The sequence below is a fragment of the Arachis ipaensis genome, chromosome B8 (assembly GCF_059453495.1).
Source record: "Arachis ipaensis isolate K30076 ecotype BB chromosome B8, ASM5945349v1, whole genome shotgun sequence".
In the NCBI taxonomy this organism is placed as follows: domain Eukaryota; kingdom Viridiplantae; phylum Streptophyta; class Magnoliopsida; order Fabales; family Fabaceae; genus Arachis; species Arachis ipaensis.
Genome location: NC_142443.1, coordinates 106,622,459 through 106,635,303, shown reverse-complemented (window position 1 = coordinate 106,635,303; position 12,845 = coordinate 106,622,459). Strand labels below are relative to the sequence as shown.

The window sequence follows — 12,845 nt, the reverse complement described above, 5'->3', positions numbered from 1 at the left end:
CAAAATGGCACAGCAAGGGCGGGGATCTGAGCTCTTCTCCTCAAATCCTCAAAATGGCGCAGCGAGGGAAGATTGCCATAAATCGATGAGAGTGACGGTGTAAGAGTTGAGAGTGAGAGTCTCGATGAGGGGTTATTGGGTTTGGGGCGGGTTATTAGGTTTTTTTTTTTAAAAAAACCTTTTGGCCACGCTTTTAAAGCGTGCCAAAAGAGCATCAGGATATGGCCACGCTTTAAAAGCGTGGCAAAAGAGCCCCAGGATATGGCCACGCTTTATAAACGTTACTGTAGTGAAACCTTGTTGCCACACTTTCAAAACGTCCCTGTTTTTGTCTATGGTCACACTTTTGAAGTGTGGCAGAAAAAAAACGTGGCCATATCTCTATTCAACTACCACCCTTACAAAAGCGTGGCCATTGACCCTTTTCGCCACGCTTTTGAAGCGTGGCGAAAAAACGTGGCTGAATCTATATTCAATCGCTACCCTCACAAAAGTGTGGCCATTGACCACTTTTGGCCACGCTTTTAAAGCGTGACAAAAAAAGCGTGGCCATAGGTCTTTTTTCTTGTAGTGTGGTAACTATTGATGATAAAGAAAATATTTAAAAAAATATTGTATAAGAATTTTTTTTACAATTAAAAAAATAAAATATTACGTATATAATAAAAATTAATCTTTATATATATATATATATATATATATATATATATATAATTAAGTACTTTCTTCGTCCTTAAGATTTTGGGTCAAAATCAAAATCGTTTCTAACCTTTTTTTCGTAGTAAAATCATTCTCAACGTTACAAAATGTTATAAAATTGTCCTTTTGTTCATAAACAATCTTTTTTAGACGATTTTTCCCTTAAAAAAACCCCTCCCCCTCCCACTAACCCCAACCCCCTTCATTATCATCATCACCAAGCTTATTTCTCTCTTTCTTTTTCTAGACTCCTACTCTCCCTCACCAAATCATCAAAACCAAACTTTTCCTTTCCTTCACTCTCCATGATTCAAAACACGTAAAAGGTTGTAACTTTGATGGAATAGAATTCAGCAGTTGAAGAAACTCGATCTGGGTCTGAATGGGAGTACAATTATACGAAAAGTTTTTTTTCTCCTCTGAAATTTAGGTAAGCGAGAGAAAGGATTGAGAAAAAGGTTTATGTTTCTGGTTCGTTCTCTTTAGGGGAGATGACGAAGCAACGCAACAGTTCTGCATCAGAGTGATTATCACCGTCTAATTCGAGAAGTTGTTGGAATGGATGAGAGGGGAAGTGAAATTGGAGTGGGAAGCATTGTGATAGGGAGGAGGGGTGTTTGATGGGGAGGCCTTCGAATTCATCCTAGTCCAGAAATCGAAGGTGGTGGGCGGCAGTTTCGGGAGATTGGAGGGTGCGGGTTTGGGATCGAGTTTTGGGAAAGGGAGAGACGGCGCTTGTAGTAGCTACTGGCTTTCGACGGATGGCGGCGGTGGGTGGTAGTTGGAAGGAAGAGAAAGAAGAAAAGAAAGGGAGGAAGAAGAAGGGTAGAACCGGGCGGCGCAGCCAGAGGTTGATGGCAGTAGGTTTCCCGCACCATCACTTTCTTCCTCCTCTTTTCGTTTTTTTTTTTATTTTTTTTAATTTTTGAAGAACATAACCATCATTTCTTTGTTTTTAATTTTTTTTATTTTGATCCAAAATTTTAGAGACAAAAAAAATACTTAACCCATTCTATTTTAATGTATATTTTATATTTTATTATATATACTAGTACTGATTTTAGTATATATCTAACATGATTATAATAAAATTTCTTTCCTTTAATACTTAACCATAAAAATTACTTTGCAACAATAATTATATTTAGTAATAGTTAGGAAAAGGAGAGAAAAAAAAACTAATTTTTTAGCGATTATCAAATGGCCCCATTGGTTACTGAGGTAACCATAAATGTAGAAACGAGCTAGCTGTACTTGAAACTTGGTGTTTACTCACGAATTTTAATTTGGTGTCTCTCAAAGGTGGTCTGATTGAGTGTCATTTGGGTCATGTATGCCACTAACGAATGCTAATTGAAATTCGCTTTCGAAGACTTTTCTATGCGAAGTGTCAAAGTCCAGTGCCATTGATTGCACCCCGACAATGTACAACATACTTTCTCCACACACATGAATTTAATTTGAAGACAAGTATTATCATTGTGTTACAAATTCATAAACGTACGAGAGTACTACTTCAAAACAACTGGGAAATACATGAAAAATTAAATGGATAATTTAACTATTATAGTCAGACTTGCACGTTAGACTTTAAAAACGTTTGGTGTATCTTAGCTTGTAATTGCACTTTGGTGTATCTGAGATTAATTCTTTGTTTTATTTTGTTTTTTATTTAATCTAAGTTGACTAATTTAGGACAAGTTATCCTTGTCGGAATAAGCCATTATTCATGATTGATTGTATTCTTAGTTGGCATCAAAATAAATTATATATTTAAATTGTAAGGAACCATGATGTAGGGATATTTATAACTTATCTGATTTCTCTTTTTTTACTTTTTTTTTTTTGGTAAATTTCTAAAAGTTGCACCTGGGTAATTTTATCACTGATAAAAATACACTCAAATTTTATTATCGACAAAAATGTCCTCAAATAATTAAAAAACGCGACAAAAAGTCCAACATTAAATATGTATTCTCAAAAAAATACTTTAGAGATAGAATTTTGATTCGGTTTTTGCAAACATAATTAAAAAATGAGAAATACATATTTAATGTTGAATATTTTTGTCGCATTATAAAATTATTTGAGGATATTTTTGTCGATAAAAAAATTAGAATATATTTTTGTCAGCGACAAAATTATTCGAGTGCATTTTTTGTAGTTTACCTTTTTTTTTGTATCACTGTATTACACATTTTATTATTTGATAAAGTGTGGAGTCCAATAATTTTGTACTTATTAGATGCATCACTTTTTATGAACTATTAGATTTTATTAAATAAAAATAAAAAAATATGATAAAAAAATGTTACTAGACTTACAAATATAAAACATATTAGTACATACATATATAAATATATTTTAATATATAATATTTTAAAAATAACAAGTGTAGTTTTTTGTTTCTAAATAAATAATTTGACAGTAATATCACAATAATAAGTCCCTAATAATTTGACAATGATATACTCATCACCCAAATGTTTCACCAAAGTAATTTTCATTACAAATTAATGGTAAAGATGACAAAGAGATCGCATTTTTCCAAAGCGTTAAAGGATAAAAATCAAATTGATTTTTTTTTATTAAGAAGCACTTTATCCTTCAAGATAATGGTTAAAGATTGGGATGGGTGTTTATTCTGAACAAATCATACCTCGCAAAAAAACTAAGCCCAAATCAAATTCTAAATGTTCACCGCAAGAAAACAGCTCTATTGCCATATTTTTAAAGCGTGGCGATAGCTTTTTGCCACTCTTTTTGAGTTATTGCCACGCTTTTGAAAAGGTGACGTCTGCAAGCGTGGCGGTTGCTCTATCGCCACGCTTTTGGTAACCTATCGTCACGTTTTTTTTGCCACGCTTTTTATAAATTGCCATGCTTAAAAGCGTGGCCACAGAGATACAGCCACGCTTTTAAAGCATGGCCATAGAGAGAGATATGGTCACGCTTTTAAAGTGTGGCGATAGAGAGATATATGGCCACGCTTTTGAAGCGTGGCGATAGCTAGTGATACAGCCACGCTTTAAAAGCGTAGCAATAGCCTTATAAAATTAAAAAATCCTTTTTCTTATTTTTACCTTCACCGCTGCAAAATATAAATTTTCAGTCCTTTTTTATTACCAAACCTATAAATATAGTATGCAATTTTTATTACAAGACAAATCAAGCAATAATTAGTGACATATAATTTTTACTATAATTGTTTTATACATTAAAAAAGTAATACTCAAATACAAAATAAATCTCGAGTTTAAATTCCAAAACTAAAAACTGAAGAAAAATACAGAAACAATACAACTTAAACCCTAAGTCCTTTGTTGTTCTTCCTTCCTCTGATCTAGTCCTGTCAAACTTCCTTCCCTTAGATCGTACATAAGGCTTGGGGATTTTACAAGCCTTGTGTTGAACTGGAAGTCATAGAAGGCCTTCCCCCTTTGCATAAAGGATACAGAGTATCTATTGCAGAAAATAAAAAAGAATAGTAAGCTCATACAACAATCAAAATATGAAATTCAGAAATAGCAAAATCAACAAGGGAACACAAAATATATTTAGAAATTTCCTTAACTGGCAACTAAAATTCACTCTCAACTAGAATTACATAGCATGTCTTTGATCATCATAGTAGAAATCCACCTCACAAGAACTTAAAGGAAGAAAAAACATGACCAGAAGATAATCAATTATAGGAACTCATGATGTCAAACTCAGTATTTGACTGATTTGGTATGGAAGGTGCTATCAGAAATTCATAAATACTCTTCCAACGGTGACAATAACTAAAGTTCAAGATGCCAATAGATTTTACATCTTAGCACAAAGAATAAAGCATGAGACATATACACATTCATCTATCATAAAGAATCTCAAGCAAAATATTCAAGGCAGGAAAAAGGAAGCCGGGAATATTTGCCGACTTATGATATTTGAGAACTTGGTGGTTGAACATCCAAGAATGTCAAATCACCACCTGCATAATTGAACCAAAATCAATAATTCAGTATACAATGATGGGAAAAATAAAGTAAATTAAAACTCATGATACACATTTAAAATGTGTTAAAAATCTTCCAACAGATGTCTGAATGGTATTGTTCTCTAGTGAGAGAATAGATCATTCTAACAGTAGTAGAGATAGAAACCAAGAAATCATCATAATTAAATGTTTAAACCTCAGCATGACTAGTCTTGGAAGACTACCTTGTCCAGCAGAGGAGATGTAGGAGTTAACTGAATTTTGAGGAAGCCATGGTTCGGCAATACCACTATGGAAAGTGGGTTGTAATTGTGCATCGGGCAGAGCAGCTTGCAATGAGCTAAGATCAAGAAACTGCAAGTGACATAGCAAACATTATAGGTACGTTACAGCAAACTGGAAACAAGTTTACAATTTCTGTCTCCTATCCCTTAAATAACATTGTCAAATTTGTATCTTTTAATTATGTAGCAACGAAGTGTTACTACTCAGTTCTAAATTGACATAACTGATAAATGAATGTACTGAATTATATATCATGCAATCAAGTGAAAAAGCAAAATAAAAGCATTAAACATTGATTATACATGTTCTTATCCCACTGGAAAGAGGTGAAAGAAGAATGGTCATAACACACAAATTATATATGATTCACATTTGCACAAAAATCCAGAATTCGAATTATATCAGCTAACCAACTTCTATAGGCAGACTAAAACAATAGATGTAAATACAGAAGAAGCTCAATACAAGCAAAACCTGAGGTCGAGGTGAAATTAATCATATTTACAAAGCAGAAGAGAAATATTCAATCAAACTAAGAAACTAGTGTCAAAGTGTGATACCAAATTAAAAGAGTGTAAAAAAATGCAGAAATACCAAATGTTACTAAAACTGGTTTATTGAATGTGATATGCACCAAGATATACACATCATCAGCCATACCCTATTCAAATTACATGACATACCATATTACCGTGCTCTACATCTGATACATCAGCATCATCAATAAAATCAAATGGATTAGTTGATTTATGACTGTTTCCATTAGGTTGACTCTCTCCCTGAAAGGAATAACAAAATGATAAGCTAAAGCAAACTGAAACAGACATAATATGAAACGATCCTAAAATTTGTAATTAGATGGTATGTTTTTATGGGCAGAATATCAAGCTAGCCCTTTAAAGATTTTGGACAAAAAATAATTATTTATTTTAAGAAATAAGAATTAAACTGATACGTAAACAAAGAACATTAGATAACTAACTAAACTATGTCAATTTTGAAAGCATCCACTTTGAAAGATGTCTCCATTAGATAACTAACTAATATGTCTCCTGCTGCACATTAATAATGAGGAAAGGAACAGTTTTGCTGCATGAAGAAACAGTTTTTCAGCGCAAGTGAAATGAAGATAGCAAATTGTACAGGATTATTGAATGTAAGTACATAGAAAATATTCGCAACTGAAGATAGGACTCTGCAGCCTCTACCAAGAGGTAAAGAAGCAGATAATTAACAAATCCTAAAGTTCCTCCTCCAACTACGAGATTCCCAAATGACAATCCTAAAGTTTCTCCTCCAACTACAAGATTCCCAAATCCCAATTAACAAATGCCAATTCTATGCCCATCACAAATAACACAAAGCATACTAGTCTAAACTCTCAAGAAACACAATCTGTATCTACAAGATAAAATGCAATCTCTGAAAATGCAAAGTTGCATATATCACTCAAAAATAATAGTATATCTTTCTATCACCTAGGTATCCCATGCTTAGAAATATCATAATAAGGCATCCATAAATTCCTTTGATAAGATAATTTCTTTCAAAAAAGGTTTCATCTGACTAAATAAAAAATCTCATACCTCTAAGCAGAATAAATGCTTTACTTTCTTTTGAAATAAATGTACAAACATGGCTTATGGAATAGCATTTGTTCCACAAATTAATGGAAGAAAAGCTGAATAAAAGAGTAGATTTTCTATTTAGATTCTCTCAACACTTCTAAGAATAGTAAAGCTGCAAAACTCAGTAGCTACTTTTAACATATATGATCATGATAATATATATTCGTTATTATTGTTTCACATTTTCAACAAACCATAGGAAAATGGTACATAGAAGTCTAAAACTTTATCAAGAACAAAAAAAGTAGACATAGTATATATATGATTGGTTCATCATTTTCTCTCATTCTTGGAGTAAAATCTCAGTACTAAGTAGAAGAAGAACCTGTAAAGAACACCCCAAGCTAGCAGGGTCAAGATATCATACCTGGTGAGTACATGAATTATGGGCTGGGTGCTGCCATCTGTCAACGGGTTAAATGGGCTGGGTATCGGATCATCACGTCCACCGTGGAAGCAAGCAGCTGCACACAGTCATTAATTAAAATCGCCAACATACACACATTATTTAACTAACTAAAATCACCACTTCATGCCTTTTCTCTCTTACCTGCGCAGTATATAAACCTAAGATCTGTTTCACCCCCAATATGAATAACCATAAAACTATTTAACATAAATAAAATCATAACAAAAATAGAAAATCAAGAAGTTTAGGGGAAAGAAAACCTAAACCAAATATCAGAATAGAAGAAAAAATAGTAGTTTAGAAAAATCATAAAAAATGAAGAACCAGAGCAGGGGCAACCTTTCATGTAACCATTAATAGTGGATAGTTCCTAAAACATGATATCTAGTTAGCCATCAAGATAGCAATTCTGCTAACAGAGAGAGGTGACAACAATGAACGAACAACCAAAAAACAATATACAACAACTTAATTTCTACCTTTCTATTCTACTATTATTCTTTTTTTCATCACTCATTGCCGCTTATATAAAAACTAACTTCTATATTCTAACACCAGTTAATAAGGCAAATTTTAAAGAGAAGAAAAAGAAAATTCCATGGGGTAATTAATCCAACAATACCAATGGGTTCTTTGAGGACATAACTCTTGAAAGTTTCCATGGGAAGAGAAACGGGTGCCTTCTGCTTAGCGTCGAGTTTCTCGGCAAGGTCAGGGTAAAACTCGAAGCAACCAGCAACATCATCCTAACATAAAATCAAGCGTGAATCAGAGAATTACAGTAACAATCAGAGAGAATGATCTGAAATTGAAGCAGAATTGAAGTACCATGTCCCAGGCAGCTTCATCGAATGGTTTTCCGCAATCAAGGGATTCAAGCTTAGCGAGGTGATCCTTTCTCTCGACGATCTTGGCAGCGATGGCGCAGAGATAGCGGGCTCGGTGAGCGCTGGAAGCAGAAGGCCATTCGTTGCCTTTGTTGCGGTTGAGTGCTCTTCTAGCGGCGGTGACGGCACAGTCAAAACGTGCATTGACTATGCAAAGCAAGCGAACCTCTTGGTGTTAGGGAGGAGGGTAAAGAATGGCGGCGCGGAGGAAGGAAAGGCGACCTCCATTGGTTGACCGACACCATGAGTAGTGTGCGCAGGGAATGCGAGCTCTAGTAGAAACAGATTAGGGGAGACGACGGAGGGAGTGCCGGCAGAGGAGAGAGTGCAAGCGCCGATGATGAGCCCTATCTGAGTTGGGGATGAGCAACAGAGTCTGAGTGTTAGGGTTTCAAAGCATTAGTGTAAGTATCAGGGGAGAAGAGTAGAAGAGTCTGATGAGTCTTATAGCTTGTTGGGAACCTTTTCGCCACGCTTTTTTAGGGGTGCCAAGATCATAAACTTTTTGCCACGTTTTAAAAGTGTCCCTGTTTCTCTCTATGGCCACGCTTTTGAAGCATGGCAAAAAAAAAGTGTGGCCAAATTTTTAATCAATTGTCACCCTCATACAAGCGTGGCCATAGATCCTTTTTGCCACGCTTTTTAAGCGTAACAAGAAAAAACGTGGCCAAATATCTAATCAATCGCCACCCTCATAAAAACGTGGCCATTGACCACTTTTGGCCACGCTTTTAAAGCGTGACAAGAAAAAAGCGTGACCATAGGCCTTTTTTCTTGTAGTGGTTATTATATAAAGCTCTTTCAGATGTTACCATTGTTGAATATTGAATGTTATACAATATTGTTTATATATTTTTTAATATATCCTGAAAAAATACGAAAATAGTGAAATTTAAATGTTAATGTGTTTTATGTCAAATTATTGAGTTTAAACTATGCAGTATAAATTGGAGCATTTTTTGTTTATATAATTTTAGTTTATAAATTTTTGTTTGATTTATATTTTCATGAATGATTTTGATATTTTATATTTTATTTATGTTTATTTGAGTTATTATTATTTCTTTTTTACATTGGATAGTTGTAGTTTTATTATTTATTATAATTTATGAAATTTTATGTTTATGCACACCAAGTGTTTGATAAAATACTTAGACTATTTATAGAGTAGATTTTATATTCTTGGCTTGGGTTAAAAAATTGGGTGACCTTAAAATTTAAATTATTGATGTCCAAGTTAATTGATAATTTAGAGATATTAATTAGTCTTATTTTTACTAATGCTAATTTTTTACTAATTAAATTAGTAAGTTAGTTAGGACTTGTGGATTAAGATTAATTAAACTTAATTGGCTTTTTTCAATTTGTAGAGATTGACACATCGAGTTTGCTTTTTGTAATTATCATGTTGTGGTTAGTGATAAGGATATTAAATCGTGACCACAAACCTATGGTCATCCTTTTTACTAACTTTCACCATGACCATAATTTTTTTTTTTTCTGTAGTGAAGTATTAATTAAAAAAGGTCAATTGTAATATTTTTACTAGATTTTATTAAATTTTTAGAAGAATGTTAGTAAAACTCTTTAATAACATAGAATATATTTAATATTTGTTAAAATATTATTAATATATATAGATAATATTTTAATATTTTAATAACAATTTTTAAATATTAATAAAAGTAAAGTATGTAGCATGAAGTATCTAATAGTGATAAGAGTTTGTTAGCTAGCAAAATGAGATGGTTTATACTGGAACAGATACTTAGATTTGTCTTCAAGATCGAAAATACCTTAAGAATTTGTAATCGGTAAACTATTATGTAATTTATGAAAGAAATCTAATCTACATGCATATATTACTTCTATTATGTCGGAACGATAAATGAAGCATGGTCTAAAAGTTCCATGCAAGTTCATCCATATAGTTGATATCATGAGACATGAATTCAGAGTTAAGTACACTTTCCAGCAACCCAAAGTCAAAATTATTATTATTATTATCATTATTGGAGCCCTCCAAAGAAGCATTAGTATTCATCTCAATGATATTATTAGCTTCTCTGATCTCGTTATCATCATCATCAGCAGCATGTAGTGAATGTTGCATTCCTTGCCCTTCTTCCAATGTCTGAACTCTGAAATCTTCAGCATCATGATCAGTCCTTGAACTCCATAATAAGCTATTCTTAGATGGGATACTATTGGAGACATTACTATTAGTACTATTATTATTCTCTATTATTATTGATGGTTCATAATAAAAATCCGATGAGGTAACAATGCTAGACGGTGCTTGAACAACACTTGGTTGAGCCTGATTATTGGTAGGTAGTGAAGAAGAAGAAGAAGAAAGGCCTTGGCTAGTTTCAATAATGGGAGCATTATTATTAGCACTGTTTGGCATATTTGAAGTAATAATGAGAAAGGAATCATTATTATTGTTAGAGAAGTTTGATGATGATGAGGTTGTTCTCCTGTGAGAAGAGAGAAGAGTGTGTGTTTGTGGATCTAGGCCTTGAGATATGAGCTTCTTTTTAATGCAAGAGTTCCAGAAATTCTTGACCTCATTGTCTGTTCTACCAGGTAGGTGCTTCGCTATTTGAGCCCATCTGAAACAACACATAAACTTTTCTTTCACAAATACATTCATCATTATTTCTTGATTAATTATAGAACAAATTAAAGGGTTAAACACTAAATTGGATATCCCAAAATCTTGTAAGTTATCCAAAAGAAGAGTTAGGTACGCAGTAGTCTGATTTTATTAGTTATTTTTAATAATCATTCATGAAGGTAAAATAAAAATAGTTATTAAATATTATGTAATTAAATATACGTATAAAATTATTTTATATTAATAATATATTAAAATTAAATTCATAAAAAAAATTCAAACGATATGTATAAAAGATTTAACTCGAGAATTAATTATTTTTCTGTCAATATTAACTATTTTTTTAATTTTAAACTCTAAATTTTAAATGAAAATTTTAGATATAAATTCTAGAATCTTTCAAAATATAATAATTAAAAAGTAATTTTGCAATAAGAGAAAAAAATTAGTTAATATTAATTAACTAAAAGTTCATTTTTATATTTAAAAAATAAAATATGTGTCAAAACGGTCCAATCAGCATAGATTAAAAAATTTAGAATCACATACAACAATCGTTTGCATTATCTTTAAAAATTAGGATAAAGATTTATTTAATTGCATACCTGAGTTGATTTGCAAATATTTACATACTTAACCTAAGCAGCAATAGTTGAATAAATTTTCACGTACTTTTATTTAATTTTTTTAGTGCTTAGATTTAATGCATATTTTAATCAACACCAATTATTCAACGTGTATAAAAAATTAAAAATTACTTGTGAGAAAATGATATTAAAAAATAATTGACAATAATCTCATTAAATATGTTCTAAAAAAAGTTAGAAATATTTCTCTTTTCTGATCTATATAAATTTAGATATTGCGGCCGTAATTTTGTCGGGGTAGTCCCTTTTACTATTGTGGCATTTTGTTTGTGTGCTTCTAACTTTCTAAGTTTAGCCTTTATTACCTGTTTCCGAGAATTCTATGAATGTCAATTATGATCTGCTCTTCCTCTAAAGTGAAGGAGCCCCTCTTCAGATCTGGCCTCAGGTAATTTATCCATCTCAATCTGCAACTCTTTCCGCATCTTTGCAATCCTGCCCCAAAAAATAGAAAAATCACACACACAGCCCCCATATTATCTCTAATTTGATTTCTACTAGAGTTCTATATCTTTTTTGTCTCATACTATACACTAAATTAACACAAGAAAAATATTATAGATATAATATAATTTATTATTTTTAGTCAACGATTAGCTAATAATATTTAAAAGTATTAATTAAAAATATAATGTTACACTGCTGAACTAAAAATGTTAACCCGATAACTAAAAATATTAACCAATATAAACTAAAATTGTTAATCCTTAAAATTTTTTCTTAATACAAATATTTTTATTACTAAAGGACACATAAAATTTAAGCTCATGTAAATTTCATTTATTATCTAATGATAACAAGTGTATAAATATATCAACTTAGTATATATAACTATTATATTAAAAACTTTTTATTCTACTGCTTTTTCTTCCAAAACCCAAATTCCTATTGCATCTTTTCTTAAAAAATAAAAATTACTCCTATGATAGAGAAGCTCACTAAAAAAATTTATTAGCGAAAATGTTATCCTTTACTCAACTTGACTCTACTAAAATTTTTTTCCAACATTTACCCAGAATTTAATTGTTTATGCTTATATATATATAGGGAAGAGATCAGAGAATGAAATGCCTGCAAATTTAGGGACAGAACTCCAACTTTTGTGGCCATGAGTTGTGATATATCTGAGAAGCTTCTCATCTTCTTCAGGAGACCACAACCCTCTTTTGATCTTCTGTTTGGTGCAGCAACGATGCCCCATTTCTCTTTCTCTCTCTCTTCCAAAACCAGCACTAATAATGCTCTCAAGAGTGAATTGATACCAGCTTTTGAATTTGGAGGCACTCCATTTATAAATGGTAACCTTTGTTAAGTGACATAATACAAAATGGGTCCCACGCTGTTGGATCATGAGTGAGATAGACTGTGAGAGAAATAATGATGGTTACTATAGAGTGCATGACAAGTACTATATGCAATGGATTCTCTCTATCATTTGCCCAAATTGCAACACATAAAGTGTGTGCTAAGACTTTCAATTTTTATAAGTAATAGAAACCTTTTTATCTTTTTTCTTTTAAGATAATTCAACTTTTAACTAAAATAAATTATTTTTGGAATTTAAACTGACAGAAAAAGACATGTAATTATTTTTAAGTGTCTTCATAAATAGTTATATTTTTAACATATTCTTTCAAATAAAAATCTTTTTAAATTTGCATAAATAATTCTACAAATCTTCTATTTTT

The 12,845-nt window shown here is 31.8% G+C and overlaps 1 protein-coding gene across 1 annotated transcript; it reads right to left on the bottom strand.

The window, feature by feature from the left end:
• Positions 1 to 9,658: 9,658 nt before the first annotated feature.
• MYB67 (myb domain protein 67) lies at positions 9,659 to 12,508 on the bottom strand. The gene is made up of 3 exons (XM_016313908.3): positions 12,229 to 12,508; positions 11,463 to 11,592; positions 9,659 to 10,505 (listed from the first exon to the last, which is right to left on the bottom strand). The coding sequence occupies exons 1-3, from the start codon at positions 12,506 to 12,508 to the stop codon at positions 9,791 to 9,793; spliced, it is 1,125 nt and encodes a 374-aa protein (XP_016169394.2). The 3' UTR covers positions 9,659 to 9,790.
• Between the last annotated feature and the right edge of the window lie 337 nt (positions 12,509 to 12,845).